General features: G+C 50.5%; 1 protein-coding gene across 1 annotated transcript in view; it reads right to left on the minus strand.

Moving 5' to 3' along the window:
- The window catches only part of GCC2 (GRIP and coiled-coil domain containing 2), a 128657-nt gene extending 104351 nt beyond the window's left edge, over positions 1–24306 (minus strand). The window contains exons 1-3 of the mRNA XM_069757561.1: positions 24232–24306; positions 19586–19642; positions 3290–3374 (exon numbers count right to left, since the gene is read on the minus strand). Of these exons, the coding sequence (XP_069613662.1) occupies positions 3290–3374; positions 19586–19642; positions 24232–24237 (148 nt within the window). The 5' untranslated portion in view covers positions 24238–24306. The remainder of the gene's footprint in view (positions 1–3289; positions 3375–19585; positions 19643–24231) is intronic.
- Positions 24307–26244: the final 1938 nt, after the last annotated feature.

Here is a 26244-nt window from a genome sequence, read left to right on the forward strand (position 1 = left end):
TGCATCCTGTGTCAGTGCCGGCCAGCCGGAAAGCACAGCGGTGACGTCACCGCTCTGCTTTCCGGCTGACCGGCGCTGACAGTGCAGAGGAAAGCAGAGCGCCGGAGGACAGACAGCTAAAGGTAAGTATGTAGTGTTTGTTTTTTTAACGTTTACGCTGGTAACCATGGTAAACATCGGGTTACTAAGCGTGGCCCTGCGCTTAGTAACCCGATGTTTACCCTGGTTACCGGGGACCTCGGGATCGTTGGTCGCTGGAGAGCTGTCTGTGTGACAGCTCTCCAGCGACGCTGCAGCGATCGACATCGTTGTCAGTATTGCTGCAGTGTCGCTGAGTGTGAAGGTACCTTAACAGGCTAGCTAAGGTCTGAAACCTTGGTTAAAGTTATCTAAGCGTACACATCTCCAAGGGTGCCCAAATGTTTGCATCGGCCCATTTTCCTTTTTTGCAATTTTTAAAATGTAAAAGATGAAAATATTTTTTTTTTTTGCCGAAAACACAAAGGAAACGTGTCATCTTTAACCTTTGCCTTTAACTTTTGCTAACTGTTCACAACAACCGTAATTTTCACCAGGGAGTGCCCAACCTTTTACATGCCACAATATATCCCTTCCTTTTGTCCCTCCGTGGGCTTTTGTTAAATCGTATAAAACTATGTAATTGCTGCTGTTTTGTTCATTCTCCAACCCAGAAAAATGGAAGAAAATGTGATTCAAAACTCAATAAGTTAAAACAGCTCATTCAAAGAAAAAGCCCCCAGACTGCCTTGTTGATGGCAAAATAAAAACTTTATAACATTTAGAATATAGCAACTAGCAACACAAAAAAAGTTGTTTTCTTTAAACCTCTTCCCAACGTGACTATTTTACGTGTTTGCATTTTCACTTTTTCCTCTTCGCCTGCCAAGAGCCGTATGTTATTTATTTTTACATTGACATAGCCATATGAGAGCTTGTTTTTTTCAGGGCAAGTTATTCTTTTGAATGACACCATTCATCTTATCACGTGATGTACTGTAAAGGGAAAAAAATTCCAAGTGCAGTCAAATTGTGAAATAAGTGCAATTCCACAATAGAATTTTTCTGAGTTTTTTTTTTATTTACCATGTTCACTATATGCTAAAAATGACCTAGAAATATGACTCTCGATGTCAATATGATCTTGGAGATGCCAAACATACATAGTTGGCTCAAAAATGTGTTTAAAAAAAATATATATATTTACTTGTGTGGCCCATTTCTGAAATCAGTAAAATTTTCAATTTTTGGTTGATGGAGCTGTATGAGGGGCTTGCTTTTTCACCCTGCAACGACGTTTGTATGGACAGTATTTTGGGGTAAATATGATGTTTTGATCGCCTCTTACTGCAATTTTTCTGCAGTGGCAAAAAACATAATTCCAGAGTTGTGATTTTTTTTTTTCTCATTAAGTCATTTACTGATCTGGTTAATTAATTTTATATTTCGATAAATCGTACTTTCACGGATGTAGCAAGACAACGTGTATTTTTTTAGCGTTCAAATGTCTATTTTAAATGGGGGGAGAAGTGAAGTGCTTTGAAAAAAAAATTATATATACACAGTATAGACCAAAAGTTTGGACACACCTCATTTAAAGATTTTTCTGTATTTTCATGACTATGAAAATTGTACATTCACACTGAAGGCATCGAAACTATGAATTACCACACGTGGAATTATATACTTAACAAAAAAGTGTGAAACAACTGAAATTATTTCTTATATTCTAGGTTCTTCAAAGTAGCCACCTTTTGCTTTGATGACTGCTGCGTGGGCTGTGCTCTATACTGCGTGGGCTGTGTTCTATACTGCGTGGGCTGTGCTATATACTACGTGCCTGCGCTATATACTACGTGCCTGCGCTATATACTACATGGGCTGTGTTATATGCTACGTGGGCTGTGAAACGCTTTCGCCCGGGGCCCTCAAAAACCTGCAACTGGCCCTGGCTTTACTGATTGGTTGCGGCTGGCCGGCCGCGACCAATTAGCGGCAGGCGCAGTCCGGCCGCGAATTGGCATGGGATTTAAAATATATTATATATAAAAAAATTTTTTTTTTTTTTTTAAAGCATTTTCTTTCCCCCTTCCCACCGTATGTGTTAGACCCAAAAGGGGACTTGCACCTGCAATCGGCTGATCTTTTGTGCTATATACAGCAGTACTTTTATTCTAAAGGATTAGAACTGGCTGATCCTAAAAGGCTGACTTCAGGGATCTGAAGCTATTTTACTATGTAACAATGCACAGAATTGTGCATACACACATCATCATTCTTCTAGGTCACTTCTCAGCGCTAAAGGCTTATTTATGTAAAGCTGGAGTCACACATAACGATATCGTTAACGATATCGTTGCAACGTCACGCTTTTGGTGAAGTAGCAACGATCCCGCTAACGATCTCGTTATGTGTGACAGCGACCATCGATCAGGCCCCTGCTGGGAGATCGTTGGTCGTTGGGGAATGATCAGGACCATTTTTTGGTCGCTGATCACCCGCTGTCATCGCTGGATCGGTATGTGCGACACCGATCCAGCGATGTGTTCACTGGTAACCAGGGTAAATATCGGGTTACTAAGCGCAGGGCCGCACTTAGTAACCCGATATTTACCCTGGTTACCATTGTAAAAGTAAAAAAAAAAAAACAGTACATACTCACATTCTGATGTCTGTCACGTCCCCCGGCGTCCACAGGGTTAAAACTGCTTTCAGCAGAAGCGCTGCTAATGTGTCAGCGACGGCCGTAAAGCAGAGCACAGCGGTGACGTCACCGCTGTTACTGCCGGCGCTGACACAGTGCAGGGAAGCTCTCGGCAACAGCGCGTGCATTAGCAGCGATCTTGCCGAAAGCAGTTTTAACCCTGTGGACGCCGGCGGGGGACGTGACAGACATCAGAATGTGAGTATGTAGTGTTTTTTTTTTTTTTACTTTTACAATGGTAACCAGGGTAAATATCGGGTTACTAAGCGCGGCCCTGCACTTAACCTGATGTTTACCCTGGTTACGATGCCAAAGTCGTTCCCCTGATTGTTGGTCGCTGGAGAGAGGTGTCTGTGTGACAGCTCCCCAGCGACCACACAACGACTTACCAACGATCACGGTCAGGTCGTATCGCTGGTCGTGATCGTTGGTAAGTCGTTTAGTGTGACTAAAGCTTAAGGTCTGCAAAGGACAGCACTTACCATGCTTGGGACAAACACTTGGGACATGATTTGAATGCATCTTAAAAGTCTGATTTCTGACCTATTACACATGTCAAATCCATACCTGAACATCTTGATTTTACTTTCTGAATAAGCATCATCTGCTTCTTGGCAAATTTGATGAGATCTTCTTTAGGTAGGGTGTCCAGCTATAAAACATAATGTGGGCAGTGAAGATATAAAATATCATTACCATTGAAAGTGCAAATTAGAAAGCATGATGACATGCTGCCATCTGAAAAGGTTTCTGTGGTGTAAACCTGCACTGTGACATGAGCCAACAGGATTTTACATGTTTACGCTGGTAGACCACAATGGATTGTATGGCTTCTGCAAACAAAGCTTATTGTGTTCTCTGTGTACTAATAGGTTTGTATGGCTCTCCAATGTACTTCACTACACACTATCAGTGCAAAAGAGATACATAGGTCTGAAAACAAATCTGTGTCTCCATCAATGACCGTAACCCTGCTTTCTTTTCTTGCATCCTTTCATTTTAGCACTTTTTAGACATTTTTAGCAAATGTTTCGTTTCAGGCTATGTGCACACGTTCAGGTTTTTTCGCCTTTTTTTCGCGTTTTTTCGTGCTAAAAACGCTATAAAACTCATTAAAAATGCATACATTATGCATTCTATCATTTAGAATGCATTCTGCATGTTTTGTGCACATGGATGCGTTTTTTTCCGCGAAAAAAACGCATCGCGGTAAAAAAATGAGCATGTTCATTATTTTCGCGGATTTTCTGTGTTTTCCCCGCAATTCTATGCATTTGGGAAAAACGCACAAAAAACGCATCAGAAACGCGGTAAAAACGCAGTAAAATCGCATGCGATTTTCTGGCAGAAATGTCCAGTTTTTGTCAGGAAAATTTCTGCAAGAAATCCTGACGTGTGCACATACCCTCAGGCCATGTGCACACGTTCAGTATTTTTCGCGTTTTTTTCGCATTTTTTCGCTATAAAAACGTGATAAAGCGAAAAAACCGCTTACATATGCCTCCTATTATTTACAGTGTATTCCGCATTTCTAGTGCAAATGTTGCATTTTTTCCGTGAAAAAAAATCGCATTGCGGAAAAAAAAGCAACATGTTCATTAAATTTGCGGAATTGCGGTGACTCCGCACACCTAGGAATGCATTGATCAGCTTACTTCCCGCATGGGGCTGTGCACACCATGCGGGAAGTAAGCAGATTATGTGCAGTTGGTACCCAGGGTGGAGGAGAGGAGACTCTCCGCCACGGACTGGGCACCATATAATTAGTAAAAAAAAAAAAAGAATTAAAATAATAAATAGTCATATACTTACCCTCTGATGGCCCCGGAGTCTTCCCGCCTCTCAGCGGTGCATGCTGCCGCTTCCGTTCCTATAGATGGTGTGTGTGAAGGACCTGCGATGACGTCGCGGTCCTGTGATTGGTCACGTGACCACTCATGTGACCGCTCACGTGACCGCGACGTCATCGAAGGTCCTGCACACACACACCATCTATAGGAATGGACGCCGCTGAGGAGATCGGCTGTCTGCGGGTGAGTATAACCATTTTTTTTATTATTTTTAAACATTCTATTTTTTACTATTGATGCGGCATAGGCTGCATCTATAGTAAAGAGTTGGTCACACTTGTCAAACACTATGTTTGACAAGTGTGACCAACCTGTCAGTCAGTTTTCCAAGCGATGCTACAGATCGCTTGGAAAACTTTAGCATTCTGCAAGCTAATTTCGCTTGCAAAATGCTAAAAAAAACGCAAAAAAAACGTGAAAAAAAAAACGCAAAAAAAAAAAATGCGGATTTCTTGCAGAAAATTTCTGGTTTTCTTCAGGAAATTTCGGCAAGAAATCCTGACGTGTGCACATACCCTAAGGGTATGTGCACACGTCAGGATTTCTTGCAGAAATTTTCCTGACAAAAACCGGACATTTCTGCCAGAAATCCACATGCGTTTTTACCGTGATTTTACTGCGATTTTGACGCGTTTTTGGTGCGTTTTTTCCCAAATGCATAGAATTGCGGGAAAAACGCAGAAAATCCGCAAAAATAATGAACATGCTCATTTTTTTACCGCGATGCGTTTTTTTCGCGGAAAAAAACGCATCCATGTGCACAAAACATGCAGAATGCATTCTAAATGATAGAATGCATAATGTATGCGTTTTTAATGAGTTTTTATAGCGTTTTTAGCACGAAAAAACAGGATTTTTGGTTGCTTACCGTAAAATCTGTTTCTCGGAGCCTTCATTGGGGGACACAGGAACCATGGGTGTATGCTGCTGCCACTAGGAGGCTGACACTATGCAAATAAAAAGTTAGCTCCTCCTCTGCAGTATACACCCTACCGACAGGAAGTAGGATATTCAGTTAGTGAGAAAGCAGTAGGAGAAGCAACGTGTAAAAGAGGAATAATAATAATAAACTTTATTCACATAGCGCCAACAAATTCTACGGCGCTCCATAGATTAACAGTTTCAAACACTCGAAGAGTGTTCAAAGAACTCAAACGTATACAGTAAACAGAGCTGTTCAACTTGGGAGGGTGCTGTGTCCCCCAATGAAGGCTCCGAGAAACAGATTTTACGGTAAGCAACCAAAAATCCTGTTTTCTCTATCGCCTTTCATTGGGGGACACAGGAACCATGGGACGTCCCAAAGCAGTCCCTGGGGTGGGAAATACCGACTTCCATCAGGTCCGAGGACTCACCACTGCCGCCTGCAGGATCCTTCTGCCCAGGCTGGAGTCCGCCGTAGTTCGGCGAAACGTGTGGATGGAAGACCAGGTGCCGCTTGCAAAGCCGTCAGCGATAACCCTGTGACGTACCGCACTGGAAGCGCCGACTGCCCGGGTAGAGTGAGCCTTTATCTCAGGAGGGGGCACTCTTGTTCTTGACCCGGTAAAGCTTCCAAAATTGCCGATCTGATAGAGCGAGCAATAGTCGCCATTGCCGATCTGATAGAGCGAGCAATAGTCGCCTTGGAAGTCGGCAGGCCTCTACGCACGCCATCAGGGATGGCGAAAAGAGAATCCATCTTTCGGAAAACGGCTGTGCTAGCCAGGGAGATCCTCACTGCCCTGACGAGGCCCAGCCTGTTCAACGATCACTCCAGAGGATGAATCGGAGCTGGACAAAAGGAAAGGTATAACGATGTCCTCGTTGAGGTGGAAAGATGAAAAACCACCTCGAGAAAGGAAGGAAGGCAGAGGCCTGGGACCACCTTGTCCTGGTTTAAAATCAAAAAAGGAGGTCGGCAAGAAGCGGCCGCCAACTCAAAAACGCGGCGGATCAAAAAGATGGACCTGAGAAAAGTCACCTTCCGAGATAGAACTGACAGGGAAAACTCCCTGAGAGGCTCAAAGGGGGGAACCCCTAAGCACAACCAATCCAACCTATAAATCCCATGAATCCACAGAGGCCCTGTACGGAGGGACAGCGTGGGCTACTCCTTGAAGGGAGGTCTTAACCTGTGGCTGAGAAGATAACGTCTTCTGAAAGGGAAGAAGAGCGCAGGAACCTGGTCCTTTAGGGAACTAAGAGCGAAGCCCGAATCCAGCCCTGCCTGAAGGAAAACCAAATGGAAGGCAGGGAAAAAGGACATAGGTGAAAAGTGGTTGGACTCGCATCAACGAAAGTAAGCCTTCCAGGTACGATAGTAGATCCTGGAAGAAGACAAAGGCTTCCCAGCCTGGATTATAGAGTGACTCATCTGGGCCGAAAGGCCGGACGCTCTTAGAACTGTGGAGTCCACAGCCACGCCGTTAAACTGAGCGACCGATAATTCGGGTGGCAGATCGGACCCTGAGACAGCAGATCGGGTCCGCCCGGAAGACACCAGGGGTGTCCGCGGAAGATTGGCGATGTCTGCAAACTAAGACCTCCTTGGCCAATCCGGGACGATCAGAATGACCGGCACCCATCCAGCCTTGATCTTTTTCGACAGCTTGGAAAGCAAGGGAAGGCGTGGGAACCGATAGGGGAGCCCGAACTGCGACCGAGGAATGGCCAGAGAGACAACACCACTGAGAGGATCACGGGACCCTGGGCCGACCCGAGGGACCTCCTGTTCAATGGGGACGCCATGAGGTCCACCTCTGGAGTCCCCCATCGAAGAGCAATCCGATAGGAAACCTCCTGAAGTACCATTCCCCTGCCGCGAGGCCCTCGCGGCCGAGGAAGTCGGCGGCCTAAATGTCCACGCCGGGGACATGCACTGCGGAGCTCACCAGGACCGTTGCCTCTGTCCAAAGGAGGGTCCTGGAATCTCGGCCGAGGCCAGCGAACGCCGAGTCCACCCCTGGTGGTAGACATATGCACTGCTGTGTCATTGTCTGTCTGGATTCGAATTGGCAGGCTGCTGAGAATCCTTACCCAGTGAAGGAAAGACAGAAAAGATGATCCGGGACTCGAGGACATTGATCGGCAAAGGAGGCTCCTGCACCGACCAACAACCCTGAAAGAACAGGAGACAAAGCCCCGCGCCTCCGCGAGCGGACGGGCGTCCGTCGTCACCACCTGCCAGGGAACTGGAAGGAAGGATATGCTGTGAAGGATCTACTCTGGGATAAGAGAAGTGACCTCAGCCACCAGTCGAGGAACCATTTGACCTGGGAGAAAGCCGGATCAGAGGATGCAGGGAGAAGACAGACCTGTACCCTGCGATAAAATAGCCTGCTGAAGAAGTCTTGAAAGAAACGGGCGAAGGGCAAACTGCTTCCGATGTTGCAACCAAACCTCCTTAGGGCCGAGAACCCTGGAGCAAGCGAACTTCCTGACAAAGGAGGGATATCCTGTCCTCGGGAAGGAAGACTCTGGTCCGACAAGTGTCGAAGAACATGCCCAGAGATACGAGACGCTGAACAAGACGGAACTTCTTCCTGTTGATGAGCCACCCGCAACGGTTAGAATGTCGGAAAAGATGGATAGACTTTCGGGAGCCTGAAACCGAAATTCCTGAGCCTCCATGAAAGTGATTACTGAACGAGGGAATATCATCCTGAAGTGTCTCCGACGAAACTTCCTGTACAGCAAATGGAGATCCGGACTGGGACGAACCTTGCTGTCCTCTGTCAGTACACAAAGATTCAAAGAGAAGCCTGTGAACCGATGAACCATTCCTGTTCTGGGACGGGAACGTTTACCCCAGATTTAAGGAGGGAAACAATGGCTGTAAAGAAACCCGGGACTAGAGCGGGGTCTCTTGGAGGTTGGGATTTGAAGAAAACGATCCCAGGACCGTGAAATGAAGATTTTGTATCTAGAGGATACAAGTGCCCTGGTCCATGCGCCCTCTACTGAGGAGACCCAGACGTCCCTGAGGAACAGGAGACGGTTGCCCGGTCTGAGAAACGGGCTGGGGCCTAGTCGTGGGTCATGCCTAGGTGGAACTTCCAGTCCTGGACCTGGAGAATCCACCTTAGGAGTAGCAGGCACTCCAGGAAAGAGTGAGTCGAAGAATACCTTCTTCTATCTAACGTGCCAGAGGCCTCTGCTGTTGCGAAGAGGAATCTGATGCCGCAAAACTACGAAAAAGGTCAAAAAGACCGAAGTAGCCGCCTAAGGGGAAGTAGGCGAGGTCTGGAGAAGGGGACTGGTGCCGCCAGTGTCGTCCTTAATAAATTTGGTCCAGCTTGGAACCGAAAAGGAAGTGAACCCTGAAAAGGCAGGCTCGTAAGGGACTTCTTTGATGACTCTTGAGCCAAACAGTGCGACAGCTGGCAACAACATTACTGGACGCCTGGGCGGCAGAAGACGCGACGTCCAGGGCACAAATTATTCCCCGGCGTGAGAAATCTGGGAGGCAAGTTCCGCCAGCCGACCTGATGGAGCTCCAGCTTGAATGCCCCAACGGAGTTGTTTAGCCCCTCGGATACAGACTTCGAAACCCAAGTGGAAGCCCAAGCTGGGCATTGGGATGATTCGGCAGTTTTGAGAGCCGACTTCACGAAGGATTCCATGATCCTATCGATGGAATCTTTCAGAGCCGCCCACCGGACAGCGTAAGGACTGTGTTGGTGGCAAGTTTAGCAGCCGACGGATCCACAGGGGGAGAGGTCGTTCTCTAACGCCTCTCATTCCGGTTGGCAATGAGATCCGGAGGAAAGAGATATGAGACTCCAAGACTGTCTCTTTGAGAACGTCTGGTCGAATTCGCTCTTTCTCTGGACAGAAGCTCCTTGAATTCAGGATGAGGAGCAAATACCTTGGGAGGTAGCTTGGACCGTCTAAACGAAACCGCCTGATCTGCGGGTTTCGTAGAGGAATCTTTGATGCCACAGGTCTGATTGGTCGCTCCAATGAGGCTTTGAACCATATCCCTCATGTTAGCGAATTGGTTCGAATCCGGCCGCAAATTATCCTCCGAAGGCGTATCAGAGAATGCCTCGCCTGACTCAGGGGAGGAGGATCGGGAGGACGCCGACTGCAGAGGAGGACCGAGTGTCGAGATGGAGCGAGAAGAGGACTCAGACTGGCATTCCTGTCTGGACCTTTTTCAGCTAGCCTTGGAGGGCTCGGACGGAGCTTTCAGCGACCCGGTGGCTACTGCGGGGGTCTGCAGGGGTAACCGATCCAGCACGGACACCAGGGTTGAGACACCCGTGTTAGATTGGCCACCGATTGAGACGGAGAGGAGGCCCAGCCTGGGACTGGGGAATCACTCTCGGGCGGATCGGCTGGGGGATCCTGGGCGGTGGGCACAATCGGGTTGCTGCAGGAGTAGGAAGACGAAAATGGCCCCCTTTTTTGCCCGAGTGGATAGAGGGCAGGGGGGGGGGTGGGGGCAGAGGGGAGTGTCGGTCTGCAGAGCAGAACTACTCACGGTAGACGAAAAACGGGATCCGGAGGACGCTGTTCGGCTTGATAGGATGGGCCTCCGGTAAGAAGTCGTCTTTTAGGCAGGAGGGTGATATGAGCTCCTGCCGCAAATTGGACCGATCTGCGGATGTGACCGCGGTATGGGCTCCTGAGATGTGGCGACGGATGAGAGGTGCATGTAAAGGAGTCCCAAGATGGCGCCAGTGGGCGGAGAGAAGGCGGGCCGCAGTGAAAATGTCGGGCGGGAGAAAAGCCCGCCCGATGAGAGAAGAAAGGGGGCGGAGTCCGGCACCGGAAGTAGGCCCAGGCAGAAGCCGGGGCCTAAATTAGCGATCGGTGCCGGCATGGAAGGGCCGCAGCGGTGAACAGTGCGCCGCAGAAAGCGATAGGTGAGCGGCCGCCTACAGCGGCTGGAGTAGCGCAGCCGCCGGTCCAAAGCGGTGAGGCGGTCTGGCAAGCCGCCACGCTGAGGGAGGATGCGCGGCGCTGTAAGCGGCCAGAGGGACGCAGCTGCAGGGGGCCCGATTAGCGATGCGGCGGCCGTGCTGAAAAGAAATGAACAGCCGCATACAGCGGCCGGAGCAGGGAAGCCGCAGCGATGCGGCGGCTGGTAAGCCGCCGCGCTGAAAGGAAATGAACGGCCGCATACAGCGGCCGGAGCAGGGGAGCCACTGAGGGCCGCGCTAAAGCTGGGGCTGGATAGAGGGCAGGGGGGGGGGGTGGGAAGCCTGCAGGACCCGAGGCGGGAATGTCCCCCCCTGAGCACGGCCACGCAGATAGCGTGCCCGGACAAGAAGCGGCGCGGTGTTCCGTAAAGGCAGCCGCGCCGGAACAGGGGACAGGGAGGCCGCATCCACGGAAGTGGCGCGGCTGAAAAGAGATGCGATTCGCATCAGAAAACCCCTAAGTAGGAACCCCCTTTTTAGGATCCAGGGAAGCCACAGGGTGGGGAGGGAAAATACTCACCTAAACATCCCCCGCCGGTACTAACCTGGAAGGAATGAGACGTCCACGGAGCTGATGGACGTCCTCGTCTCCTCCGACCGACAGGCTCTGGTGGGCGAGTGGGTGGGGGACGGAGCCAGGACCGGACTTCTAAGCACGCTTGTGTGCTAGGATCTTGGTCCTGGTGAGGGATCTATGAGGATACGGGGTGGCAGTACACGCCGTACTCATAGTCCACATTGTGGGACTACAGGTGTGACTGTTCACCCTGTATCCCTCCGGAAAAACCTGAAAGGAAACGACGCACATTGAGGTAGATAAGGGTCTAATGAAAGACCCGTGTCCACCTCCTACTGACACTAAGCTAAACTGAATATCCTACTTCCTGTCGGTAGGGTGTATACTGCAGAGGAGGAGCTAACTTTTTATTTGCATAGTGTCAGCCTCCTAGTGGCAGCAGCATACACCCATGGTTCCTGTGTCCCCCAATGAAAGGCGATAGAGAAAACCTGTACGTGTGCACATAGCCTCAAGGTGAATTTAGATAAACCAACAATCTTATCTAAGAAGGCTTGCTTATCAGTCCTTGCAAACAGGTCAAACAGGCCGGTGATCACTGACGAATGAGCAAAATGCATGTTCATTGGGTGACTGGATCATTTATGCCACATAAAAATCGTTATTATTGGCATGAGGAAATGTCCTACTACTGACATGATGCTGTATGGGACAGAACAATGGTTCTGGTCCCATTCAGCCTGTGCAAACAGGCAAGTAACCTGTTTTAATCAAACATTCAAAAGGAGAAATAAAAAAACCTGAAACTTTAGGAAAGCCGAGTTCAATAAATTAAGGGAAGAGCTTAATTGTGTAACTGGGGATACCAAACATAAATGGGGCATGTTTAAAGGAAATACTACTAGAATCTTGTAGAAAACCGATACCCTCTAGTAATAAAACATCAAGGAATACAAGGAAACCATTATGGATAAATTAGACAGTACAGAGTTTAATAAGACAAAAACAAAGGGCATTCAAAATCTTGAAGGCCGAGAACAAAGAAATAACATTTCGGGTATGTTCACACGTTCCTGATTTCCATCCTTTTTTTTTCAGGACTGAAACCGCAGCTCTTGGCAGAAAACGCAGGTCCTTTTTTTGTGCTTTTTTGGTGCGTTTTTTGATCCTTTTTTTAATGCAGTTTTCTATGCAGAGTCTGTGTGTTTTCTAGGAAGTTTTTTTAGGGTTAAAATGGCTGAAAATACCCTAACCCTAACCCTACCCCTAACCCTAACCCTAACCCTACCCCTACCCCTATTCTAACCTTAGTGGGAAAAAAAAAAAAATTCTTAATTTTTTTATTGTCCCTACCTATGGGGGTGACAAAGGGTCATTTACTATTTTTTTATTTTGATCACTTAGATATAACCTATCTCAGTGATCAAAATGCACTTTGGAACGAATCTGCCGTCTGGCAGATTCGGCGGGCGCACTGCGCATGCGCCCGCCATTTTGCAAGATGGCGGCGCCCAAGGAGAAGACGGCCGGACGGACACCGGGAGGCCGGGTAAGTATAAGGGGGGGAGATTAGGGCACGGGGGGGGCATCGGAGCACGGGGGGGGGCATCGGAGCATGGGGGGGTGGGATCGGGGCAGCCACACTCCGCCCACGCACTTCCGCCCGCTTCCCCGCACTTCCTGCTGCAGCGGTTCGGCACCACAAACCGCAATAAAACCCGCAGATATATTTTTGATCTGCGGGTTTTACTGCGGGTTTGACCTCACAATGGAGGTCTATGGGTGCAGAACCGCTGCGGCTCCGAAAAAAGAAGTGACATGGTACTTCTTTTTTACCGCGGCTATTCAGCGCGGCTTTTTTTCCCGATTCCCGCATCATGTGCACAGTGGTTCCTGTTTTCCATAGGGTACATTGTACTGTACCCTGCATGGAAAACAGCTGCGGAACCGCAGCGGCAAAAACGCTGCGGTTCCGAGGAAAAAAACGCACTGTGTGAACATGGCCTTCAGAAGTATAAAGATCTAAATAAGGAATGTAGAAAAGAAATCAAGCTAGCAAAATTATCTAAAGTGAAACAAATAGCCGGCGACATTAAAATTAATCCCCCAACAATGTACAGATACATTAATGCCCCCCAAAAAATAAACAGATGGTATAGGCCCCTTAAAAAAAGGTAAGATAATTATAGAGGACAAAGACTGAGATGTTAAACATGCACATTGCATCAGTGTTCAACAATGAACTGTCTGATCCAGGGATCATTCAACAAGCCAAAAATCTCCACCTAATATAACTAGTTTAACTCAAAATGAAGTGCGCCTGCGTCTGAGCAAATTAAACATTGACAAATCCCCAGCCCAGATGGCATTCATCCAGATACTTAGGGAACTGAACTCAATAACTGACAGACTGCTGTATCTCATATTCTTAGACTCTCTTGTAACGGGGTGGTGCCAAGGGATTGGAGGATGGCTGACATGGCACTGATATTTAAGAAAGGTAACAAGGTGGATCCAGGCAACTACCGTCCGGTAAGCCTGACATCAGTAGTGTGCAATGTTTTTGAGGGCATCATAAGAGATGACCTGAAGAGAATAATATAATAATTGAGAACCAGCATGGATTCATGAAGAATAAGTCATGTCTAACTAACATGTTGGGTTTCTATGAGAAGGTAAGGGCAAATCTGGATGTTGGTAATGCGGCTGACGCGATTTATCTGGACTTTGCAAAGGCATCTGATATTGTACCACATAACAGCCTTATACTGAAGCTACAGAGGCAAGGACTGGGGGAAACTATATGCAGATGGGTAAGGAATTGGCTAAATGACTGGAAACAAAGAGTTGTCAACTGGTAAGTTCTCTAAATGGGATATAGTCTGCAGTGGGGTACAACAGGCATCTGTACTAAGACCGATTCTTTTTAACCTCTTTATTAATGACCTTTTGGATGGGATTGAGAGTAAAGAGTCAGTCTTTGCTGATGACATCAAACTATGTAGGATATTAATATCTGGCCTTGACATTACAATATTGCAAAACGATCTGGATAAGATGTCTGAATGAGCAAACACTTGGCAAATAAGGTTTAATGTAGATAAATGTAAAGTAATGCACCTAGGATTGAGTAATCCTATTGCTGCATATACATTATACTAGCTATTGAACCCGTTCTACGCCCAAGTGGCGAGCATTTATATTGGTATATGGTCTCCATCCTGTCATGTGCTGCTCCATCCTGCGCCCCCATCCTGTCATGTGCTGCTCCATCCTGTGTCCCCATCCTGGTATGTGCTGCTCCATCCTGCGTCCCCTTCCTGTCATGTGCTGCTCCATCCTGCGTCCCCATCCTGTCATGAGCTGCTCCATCCTGAGCCCCCATTCTGACATGTGCTGCACCCATCCTGCGCCCCCATCCTGTCATGTGCTGCTCCCATCCTGCGCCCCCGTTCTGTCATGTGCTGCTCCCATCCTGCGCCCCCGTTCTGTAATTTGCTGCTCCCATCCATATGCCCCATACGCTGCTCCATAAAGGTTTATGGCCCCCATAAGATGCTCCATAGTATATGCCCCCGTACACTGCTCCATAAAGGTTTATGGCCCACATAACATGCTCCATGGTATTATATGCCCCCGTACACTGCTCCATTATGGTTGATGGCCTCATAAGATGCTCCATGGTATTATATGCCCCCGTACACTGCTCCATTATGGTTGATGGCCCCATAAGATGCTCCATGGTATTATATGCCCCCGTACACTGCTCCATTATGGTTGATGGCCCCCATAAGATGCTCCATGGTATTATATGCCCCCGTACACTGCTCCATTATGGTTGATGGCCCCATAAGATGCTCTATAGGATTATATGCCCTGTATGCTGCTGCGATATATAAAAAAAAAAATACCATACTCACCTATCGTCGCTGGGCGCCGAGTGCTGGGGGGCCTGAGCAGGCGGGGACAACGGCGCGCTGTGGGGGTCAGGTGCCGGAGTCGCCGCTCGCTCAGGCCCCCAACACTTGCTATATTCACCTGGCCCTGATCCAGCGCTGCGTCCGCTCCGTGTTCCGGCTCCTCTGGCTGTGACTGTTCAGTCAGAGGGCGGTGCGCATTAAGCGCGTCATCGCGCCCTCTAAACTGTGAACGCCACAGGCAGAGGACCCAGGAGACGGAGCGGTGGAACGGTGACAGGTGAATATACTTACCCTCCTGGCGCGTCCCTGCCTCTCCGGTGGAGATCGCGGTGTGCGTTCAGTGTTTACGCATACCGCGATCTCCTGGGAGCGGCACTCTGTGGGGTCCAGACTGCGTCGGCGCTTGCGCAGTCTATAAAGGCTTCGGACAGAGTGACGCTCCCAGCGTTATATTATAGATGTGAGTGGACTTGAGAGAACAGAACAGAAGAAGGACTTGTGTATTCTGGTTACAAGTATGCTGAGCAGCAGTACTCAATGTCAAGCAGCAGTGGAAAAAGCAAACAAAATTTTAGGGTGTATAAAAATAGAGCTAAAATCTTGCAATCTCAACGCATTGTTACCCCTTTATAAATCACAGGTGAGGCCACATCCAGAATGTGGGATCCAGTTTTGGGTTCCGCGTTTTAAAAAGGACATTCAGAAGTAATAGAAGGGTTCAAAGAAGGGCAACTAGATTATTACAAGGGATGGAAGGCTTCTCATATGATGAACGGTTGGAAAAGTTGGGCTTGTTTAGCTTTGAAAAAAAGACACCTCAGAGGAGATCTATTTACATGTATAAATATACAGTATGTGTTGCCAGTACAAAGGACTGGCGCATGACTTATCCCTTCCAAGGACTGTACTGAGGGCACTCATTACAGGTAGAAGAAAGGTGATTCCGACAGCTAAATAGGAAAGGATTCTTTAGGCCATGTGCACACGTTCAGGATTTTTCACGTTTTTTCGCTATAAAAACGCGAAAAAAGCTTACATATGCCTCCTATTAATTACAGTGTGTTCCGCATTTCTAGTGCAAATGTTGCTTTTTTTTCCGCGAAAAAAAATCGCATTGCGGAAAAAAAAGCAACATGTTCATTAAAAATGCAGAATTGCGGGGATTCCGCACACCTAGGAGTGCATTGATCTGCTTACTTTCCGCATGGGGCTGTGCACACCATGCGGGAAGTAAGCAGATCATGTGCAGTTGGTACCCAGGGTGGAGGAGAGGAGACTCTCCTCCACGGACTGGGCACCATATAATTAGTAAAAAAAAAAAGAATTAAAATAAAAAATAGTCATATACTTACCCTCTGATGGCCCCGGTGTCTTCCCGCCTCTCTGCGCTGCATGCTGCCGCTTCTGTTCCTATAGATGGTCTGTGTGAAGGACCTACGATGACGTTGCGGTCCTGTGATTGGTCACGTGACCGCGACGTCATTGAAGGTCCTGCACACACACACCATCTATAGGAACGGACGCCGCTGAGGAGATCGGCTGTCTGCGGGTGAGTATAACCCTTTTTTTTATTTTATTATTTTTAAACATTCTATCCTTTACTATTGATGCAGCATAGGCTGCATCTATAGTAAAAAGTTGGTCACACTTGTCAAACACTATGTTTGACAAGTGTGACCAACCTGTCAGTCAGTTTTCCAAGCGATGCTACAGATCGCTTGGAAAACTTTAGCATTCTGCAAGCTAATCTCGCTTGCAAAATGCTAAGAAAAACGCGAAAAAAATGCAAAAAAAAAAATGCGGATTTCTTGCAGAAAATTTCCGGTTTTCTTCAGGAAATTTCTGCAAGAAATCCGGACGTGTGCACATACCCTTACAGTTAGAGCTGTCAGAATGTGGAATGCCCGACCACAGGAGGTAGTAATGGCAGACACTATAACAGCCTTTAAAAAAGGGCTGGATGATTTCCTCAGTACACATAACATTGCGTGTTATAGTTAAATTAGCGACGAAATGTAGAATTGGTGGAGAAAGGTTGAAAAAAGACCTACCGTATTTTTCCGACTATAAGACGCACTTTCTCCCCAAAAAAATTGTGAGGAAAATAGTTGGAAGGTAGGCTTACCGGCATTGTGGCGTCGACAGAGTTGCGGGGATGATGTGGCGCGGTGACCGGTATGGCGTGAGCAGGGTCCTGTCCACATTTGAGGTGAATCCGTGGCCCGGTATTGAAGGAGAGAAGCAGAGCTGGGTGAGTTACGGTTTTCCCGGTGGTGGCGGCCATCTTCCTGAGGCCGCGCGTGCGCAGATTGAGTTTTCTGCTTCCTCGCACTTCAGGAAAATGGCCGCGGGAGGCCGCGCGTGCGCAGATAGAGATCGCGGCGGCCATTTTCCTGAAGCCGAGTTCGCAGATTGAGATCTCGGCTTCAGGAAAATGGCCGCCGCGATCTCCATCTGCGCACGCGCTGCCTCCCGCGGCCATTTTCCTGAAGCCCTGGGAAGCAGAGTACTGAATCTGCGCACGCGCGGCCTCAGAAAGATGGCCGCCGCCGCCACCAGGAAAACCGTAACTCACCCAGCTCTGCTGCTCTCCTTCAATACCGCGGATTCACCTCAAATGTGGACGGGACCCTGCTCACGCCATACTGGTCACCGCGCCACATCATCCCTGCACCTCTGGTATGATGTGGCGCGGTGACCAGTATGGCGTGAGCAGGGTCCCGTCCACATTTGAGGTGAATCTGTCGCCGCCACAATGCCGGTATGCCCGCCGCCACCGGGAAAACCATGACTCACCCAGCTCTGCTGCTCTCCTTCAATACTGCCGTGGCGTCACCTCAAATGTGGAAGGGACCCTGGCTGCCGCCACCTGAGGATGTGACCGCACACCTGCCGCCACCACAGCACTACCGCAACCTCCCCATGGACACCAGGCCATGGCGTCGCCCACCTAAGCAGGATGGGACCCTGCTCAGGTGCACACCGTTCCGCCCACCGCACCTCAGCATCACCTCACCTCTGCCACCACCATGCCTCCTGTGACCCTGCTCTGCCACTGACTGCCCTCAGGTAAGAGATCTTAAATTCGGACAATAAGACGGACTTATAAAAAAATCTTTTTTTCTGCAATTTTCACCACAAATTTGGGGTGCGTCTTATGGTACGGTGCGTCTTATAGTCCGAAAAATACGGTAGGTCGATCAAGGTCAACCTATGTAACTGAGCGTTGACCAACATGTATAGTAGATTAAGACTTGATAATGGATGAAATCAGATCATCTAAGGCCTCTTTCACATGTCCATGTCCCCGGTATGTGTGGTGACAGTTCTCACATGTATCAGAGACAAGTACACATGTAGACCCATTTATTTGAATGGGTCTGTGCACATGTCAAGTGTGTTTCTACGGACCGTGTATCCCAGACATAGACTTGTCTGGTTTTTACTGTCAGCACGGATGGCAAAACGTCACGCACACATGCACACGGACAACACACATTGATGTCCTCCGTGTGACACGCATCGGTGCCGGGGAAGAAGTGCTAGTGTAAGTGCTGTCCCCAGCGGCAGGTGCTGAAGACAGCTCTCATCATTCTCCCCTGCTCTGCCGGTGATCGACGGGAGCAGTAGAGAATGATGAGAGCCGGATTCAGCACCTGCCGCCAGGGAACAGAGCTTACTGTAGCGCTTCTTCCCTGGCGGCCATCCGTATGGTACAGATGCGGCACATGGGCAGCACACGGTTGCCACACGTGTGCCGCAAGTATTACATTCACAACACATGGACATCTCCGATACCGGAAATAAACGGATGTGTGAAACCAGCCTAAATGGACCCCTGTAAGGGCTTATTGTGACTACAACACTGGCAGTCTATCCATCACTGGAGATGATTTGGGAGGCAGCTTCACATTTATCTAGGTCATCAGGTGTGCAATCCTGGAGAACCCACTTAAGTGATTTATAAACAATTACTCTTAGACTGCGTTCATACTGCGTTTTAGATGTCCGTTAGACGGACTACGTTACACCGCGGCATAACGCGGTGTAACGCAGTCCGCTAACGCTGCCATTGAGTCCAATGTCGAAAGCATTGCTAGCGCATGCCCACAAAGGGCGTGCGCTAGGGATGTGCCGTCATTGAGTGACGGACCCTGGGACGTGGGCTGCAGCGTTTCCGGGTCCGTCACTGCTAGCGCAGATAGGAGCATCTGCTAGCTCTATCTGCGCTAGCGCGATGTCATGCCGGCATTTGCGTTAACAGCAGCCCGTTAACGCATGTGTTGAACGGGCTGCTGTTAACGTAATGTGAACCTAGCCTTAGACCAAGTTTTAAAATATCTATTCCTCATTCTGATAACCAGCCCTGTATGTTTCTAATCTGTCCAATAGCCCCAAGCCTCCCTCTTCTCCAAAGCATTCCTTAGGAAAACAGTATTTGCCTGCTCAGTTTTTCATTCCTAGTGACGAACCTTGGCATTCTCAGTAACAGCATTCACTACGACATAATGAACTGGGCGTAACATACAGGTAAACACCTTACAGGAAGAGCGTGAGTCTGAGTCAATTTCAGCACAACATGAGTGTCACACATTCCAGGAGCAGTCAGTCAACCAGTCAGTATAGATTGGAAATAGAAAAGAAGAAATGTATGCAAATGTATTCACCTTAGACTTCCCTGCTCCAGGAGTGGCTGGTGATGAGACGCCATCCTGACCGGTGTCCTAGAGGAAAGTAACCACAGTACAGATCACTAACACGCATTAGAAACTCGCCTTCTTACCCCTGACAGTGCTGTCATTGAAGATTATGACATTTCTTACTGTGCTCTACACTTTTCTAATAATTTCTGCATACAATTCTAATGTACGGTAGCTTGCATTATAGCTGGGAACAGCATTCACATTTCTGTAGGCAATCTCCCAGCACCCCTTACTGGGTCAACGGCTGTACATGACTTGTTTTAGTGATCTCCATTTTGGGACGGGTCATGTTTTCCCCAGACACTGTACAGTAATCTAACATGCCTCACTGCAGTATAGGAGCTGGCATAACCTGTTCAGGATGACAACCTGTGAAATCAAGGGTAGATTCCTAGGATATAACACAGTCCGGGGCAGCCCTCGGGGGCGAACAGGCGGTGTCCCATCATAGCATGTACAATCTGTCAGCTCTAGGCACAATGAGAATAGAGCCGCAAACAAAAATAATGACAGGAAAAAAGTTAAAAGTCGTTTCACTATAAAGCACCACTCCAGTGGGTTTTTTTTATTTCAGCGCTGAAGTGGTGCTACTAACATAAGATCCCTGCATCTATTATATTCACAACCCGCCATATTCAGCTCTTCCCGGCGCTGCTCTGGTTCTGTGCCGCCATCTTATGAGCACAGCTCCTGACTGATCGGAAGTCAGAGATAACGGTCACATGCTCCCGGTGTAAGTATATGAGAGCCAGAACGAGGCTGACAGAGACTTCCATAGAAAAGTGACCTCGGGATTGCCCCAGAAAACACCGGAGAGATCCGGTAGGTCACACACTGCTGAAGACCGACGCTAATAAAAGATGAAGATAGCGGCTGGTAAGCATAAGACTAGGGGAAAGGAACAAATATTAGTAGCACCGCTCCAACGATGCAATAAAAAAACAACAACTTTGGAGTCATGCTTCACATCCACAACACTTTAAAGGGACTGTCAGCACAGAATGGTGGTTCAAAGCAAGTACAGGCGGTCGTTGCTTCATGGCGGACAATCTCTTTGTAACTATTTCACCTATTTTATGTTTTGCTGCAATGAGTATCGCATCTGGTAAAGAGTCCTGAATAAATATACTAAATAAGCATTTTTAACAGTGTGTGTGTTTGACGGTGTTCCGCTGGTGGTACCGCGCAATAGGTTGGTACCACCAGCAGTTTCCATATTGAGACACCCATCACTTGGGTGTCCCAATATGGAGGTTGGTGAACTTCCGCCGTTTGGAATTCTGGCATCCGAACACATCTGGACGGAACAGGATGTGAAGACATTACAAGGTAAGTATATATTAAGATGATAGGGGCGTTACCAGTGTAAGACATGTAATGACTGACAGTCTGCTGTCCTGATCTACACAGGTAACACTCTTTCATTTACAATCATCTCTGGAGGCAGATTCTCATGCAGGTTAGGGTCCGGCCCTTTGATCTTAACAGCTCATTTACATATAGGAATAACATCAGATTGCAGATATAAATGCATCATGTTATTCAGCTTCCTATGAGCTACATGCCTACAGACGGCTTACGAGGGTTGACACATAACTTTAAGTGCATTTTCCCATCTACTTGTTTTATATCTATCTTCACCCTCTCCAGGTTGTATAAATCCAGAGCTGTCAATCAAAGAAAGGGAGAGAGGAAAAACACGTAGGTGGGAAGATGCACTTAAATACTTCACCATGCCAATATATTATTTAATATATTTAATATCAGCTCTCTAATAATACTACAAGCACTCTTTGCCCACAGCGCTGCTTTGCTCGGTTTCGACTGTTTGTAGACTCCCCTGTCTAGTTACCAAAGATCGCTATGAATGTGAAGAAGACATGGAAAAGCAAAATGGCGCCATAAGAATGGAATGGCGCTGCTACCAATAAACATTTTACAAGACAGATGATCTTATATTAGTTTCCCATGAAATGTATTACTAATCTGCATTCAGCGTGACATGTCCTGTACTAGCGCTGTCCTTTTTCTTGGATTGATCTATACACACATCGGTTTTATGAACAGATCCCTGTCTCCGGTCAGTGAGGCTCGGAGCATGTCCTATTCATAGTGCAGAGCAGACACGGCCATTATCTATTATGGGGCCCCATACAGAATAAATGACACACTGAAGACGGACTTTGTACTACAGTGTTCGGCCTGAGATAAATCTGGTTTTCACTGTAAGTACATGGATGAAAGAAAGTTCACAGTACATTTGCTTCCCTGAAAAAAAATATATGCAACACGGAGGCAGTGTGGATGAGAAAAAAAAAGGTCCATTTTACAGATGTGTGAATGTAGCCTTACATAGCAGGTGATGGGTCTGTTCTCAGATTCCCACGTATTAGGCCTAGATACCAACCATCCTGAATCAAGGGGGATTAGAGTCCCGAATTTGTGGCGCTGCCCTGTTGTCCATATCTTAGGACACAGCTGAAAATAACAGTGGAGTAGAGAGCTGTCAGAACCCTGCTCCATCATTCTGTCTAGGCAGGAATAGACATACCATTGGGGCCCAGTAGGTAAGGGCGTCCTCTCACCTTGTGGGAATGAAGTGCGGGGACATCATAGTGCGTGTGGGGGTAGAGTACCGTGGGGACATCCTACTGTGTGTGGTGGCAGTGTACCGTGGGGACATCCTACTGTGTGTGGGGGCAGTGTACCGTGGGGACAGCCCACCCTGTGTGTGGGGGCAGTGTACCGTGGGGACATCCTACTGTGTGTGAGGCAGTGTACCGTGGGGACAGCCTACTGTGTGTGGGGGCAGTGTACCGTGGGGACATCATACTGTGTGTGGGGGCAGTGTACCGTGGGGACATCCTACTGTGTGTGGGGGCAGTGTACCGTGGGGACATCCTACTGTGTGTGGGGGCAGTGTACCGTGGGGACATCCTACTGTGTGTGGGGGCAGTGTACCGTGGGGACATCCTACTGTGTGTGGGGGCAGAGTACCGTGGGGACATCCTACTGTGTGTGGGGGCAGTGTACCGTGGGGACAGCCCACCCTGTGTGGGGGCAGTGTACCGTAGGGACTGCCTACTGTGTGTGGGGGCAGAGTACCGTGGGGACAGCATACTCTGTGTGGGGGCAGTGTACCGTGGGGACATCCTACTGTGTGTGGGGGCAGTGTACTGTGTGTGTGGGGGCAGTGTACCGTGGGGACATCCTGCTGTGTGTGGGGGCAGTGTACCGTGGGGACATCCTACTGTGTGTGGGGGCAGTGTACCGTGGGGACATCCTACTGTGTGTGGGGGCAGTGTACCGTGGGGACATCATACTGTGTGTGGGGGCAGAGTACTGTGGGGACATCATACTGTGTGTGGGGGCAGTGTACCGTGGGGACATCATACTGTGTGTGGGGGCAGAGTACCGTGGGGACAGCCTACTGTGTGTGGGGACAGCCTACTGTGTGTGGGGGCAGTGTACCGTGGGGACATCATACTGTGTGTGGGGGCAGAGTACCGTGGGGACAGCCTACTGTGTGTGGGGGCAGTGTACCGTGGGGACATCCTACTGTGTGTGGGGGCAGAGTACCGTGGGGACATCCTACTGTGTGTGGGGGCAGTGTACCGTGGGGACAGCCTACTGTGTGTGGGGGCAGTGTACCGTGGGGACAGCCTACTGTGTGTGGGGGCAGTGTACCGTGGGGACAGCCTACTGTGTGTGGGGGCAGTGTACCGTGGGGACAGCCTACTGTGTGTGGGGGCAGTGTACCGTGGGGACAGCCTACTGTGTGTGGGGGCAGTGTACCGTGGGGACAGCCTACTGTGTGTGGGGGCAGTGTACCGTGGGGACAGCCTACTGTGTGTGGGGGCAGTGTACCGTGGGGACATCCTACTGTGTGTGGGGGCAGTGTACCGTGGGGACAGCCTACTGTGTGTGGGGGCAGAGTACCGTGGGGACAGCCTACTGTGTGTGGGGGCAGAGTACCGTGGGGACATCATACTGTGTGTGGGGGCAGTGTACCGTGGGGACATCATACTGTGTGTGGGGGCAGTGTACCGTGGGGACATCCTACTGTGTGTGGGGGGGCAGTGTACCGTGGGGACATCCTACTGTGTGTGGGGGCAGTGTACCGTGGGGACATCATACTGTGTGTGGGGGCAGTGTACCGTGGGGACATCATACTGTGTGTGGGGGCAGTGTACCGTGGGGACATCCTACTGTGTGTGGGGGCAGTGTACCGTGGGGACATCATACTGTGTGTGGGGGCAGTGTACCGTGGGGACATCCTACTGTGTGTGGGGGCAGTGTACCGTGGGGACAGCGTACTCTGTGTGTAACAGTGGTGGTTCCTTAAGGCTGTATCACACATGAGCTTAGATACACTGGCCAGGTCTCCAGTGATGAATTTCATTACAGTAGAGGGGATGTAACGCTCAGTGGCCACTTTACAAAGTATCACACACGATGAGCTTAGATGCAGGGCAGGGGATGAGTGCTGTGCACCACCGAGACACGGTCACATGTATAACTATGGTCTCCTGGGATTATGCTGCCGCAGTACGGGCCTGTCACACCGCTCCTCGGTCTGAGGGAACAGATCAGCCCCCCGACATTCTCACCTCCATTTCCGCAACTGTTCCGATGCCAGAGATCCTAGCTGGTAGAGGACCTTTGCTGACGCAATGGTCATGTGATCAGTCACATGACGGGGAGGAGTAAGGGCTGTGCTGGAATGTGCGTTGTGTCAGCACGTGACTGGTGCATTGTGTGCGGGGTGAGGGGGCGCTGTGTGCGGGGTGAGGGGGCGCTGTGTGCGGGGTGAGGGGGCGCTGTGTGCGGGGTGAGGGGGCGCTGTGTGCGGGGTGAGGGGGCGCTGTGTGCGGGGTGAGGTGGAGCTGTGTGCGGGGTGAGGTGGCGCTGTGTGCGGGGTGAGGGGGCGCTGTGTGCGGGGTGAGGTGGCGCTGTGTGCGGGGTGAGGTGGCGCTGTGTGCGGGGTGAGGTGGCGCTGTGTGCGGGGTGAGGGGGCGCTGTGTGCGGGGTGAGGTGACGCTGTGTGCGGGGTGAGGTGACGCTGTGTGCGGGGTGAGGTGGCGCTGTGTGCGGGGTGAGGTGACGCTGTGTGCGGGGTGAGGTGACGCTGTGTGCGGGGTGAGGTGACGCTGTGTGCGGGGTGAGGTGGCGCTGTGTGCGGGGTGAGGTGGCGCTGTGTGCGGGGTGAGGTGGCGCTGTGTGCGGGGTGAGGGGGCGCTGTGTGCGGGGTGAGGTGGCGCTGTGTGCGGGGTGAGGTGGCGCTGTGTGCGGGGTGAGGTGACGCTGTGTGCGGGGTGAGGTGACGCTGTGTGCGGGGTGAGGTGACGCTGTGTGCGGGGTGAGGTGGCGCTGTGTGCGGGGTGAGGGGGCGCTGTGTGCGGGGTGAGGTGACGCTGTGTGCGGGGTGAGGTGACGCTGTGTGCGGGGTGAGGTGGCGCTGTGTGCGGGGTGAGGTGACGCTGTGTGCGGGGTGAGGTGACGCTGTGTGCGGGGTGAGGTGACGCTGTGTGCGGGGTGAGGTGGCGCTGTGTGCGGGGTGAGGTGGCGCTGTGTGCGGGGTGAGGTGGCGCTGTGTGCGGGGTGAGGGGGCGCTGTGTGCGGGGTGAGGTGGCGCTGTGTGCGGGGTGAGGGGGCGCTGTGTGCGGGGTGAGGTGGCGCTGTGTGCGGGGTGAGGTGACGCTGTGTGCGGGGTGAGGTGGCGCTGTGTGCGGGGTGAGGTGGCGCTGTGTGCGGGGTGAGGTGACGCTGTGTGCGGGGTGAGGTGACGCTGTGTGCGGGGTGAGGTGACGCTGTGTGCGGGGTGAGGTGGCGCTGTGTGCGGGGTGAGGTGACGCTGTGTGCGGGGTGAGGTGACGCTGTGTGCGGGGTGAGGTGACGCTGTGTGCGGGGTGAGGGGGCGCTGTGTGCGGGGTGAGGTGACGCTGTGTGCGGGGTGAGGGGGCGCTGTGTGCGGGGTGAGGGGGCGCTGTGTGCGGGGTGAGGTGGCGCTGTGTGCGGGGTGAGGGGGCGCTGTGTGCGGGGTGAGGTGACGCTGTGTGCGGGGTGAGGGGGCGCTGTGTGCGGGGTGAGGTGACGCTGTGTGCGGGGTGAGGTGGAGCTGTGTGCGGGGTGAGGTGACGCTGTGTGCGGGGTGAGGTGACGCTGTGTGCGGGGTGAGGGGGCGCTGTGTGCGGGGTGAGGTGACGCTGTGTGCGGGGTGAGGGGGCGCTGTGTGCGGGGTGAGGTGACGCTGTGTGCGGGGTGAGGGGGCGCTGTGTGCGGGGTGAGGGGGCGCTGTGTGCGGGGTGAGGGGGCGCTGTGTGCGGGGTGAGGTGGCGCTGTGTGCGGGGTGAGGTGGCGCTGTGTGCGGGGTGAGGTGGCGCTGTGTGCGGGGTGAGGTGGCGCTGTGTGCGGGGTGAGGTGGCGCTGTGTGCGGGGTGAGGTGACGCTGTGTGCGGGGTGAGGTGGCGCTGTGTGCGGGGTGAGGGGGCGCTGTGTGCGGGGTGAGGTGACGCTGTGTGCGGGGTGAGGTGACGCTGTGTGCGGGGTGAGGTGGCGCTGTGTGCGGGGTGAGGTGACGCTGTGTGCGGGGTGAGGTGACGCTGTGTGCGGGGTGAGGTGAC

Source organism: Ranitomeya imitator, chromosome 3 (genome assembly GCF_032444005.1).
Source record: "Ranitomeya imitator isolate aRanImi1 chromosome 3, aRanImi1.pri, whole genome shotgun sequence".
Taxonomy (NCBI): Eukaryota; Metazoa; Chordata; class Amphibia; order Anura; family Dendrobatidae; genus Ranitomeya; species Ranitomeya imitator.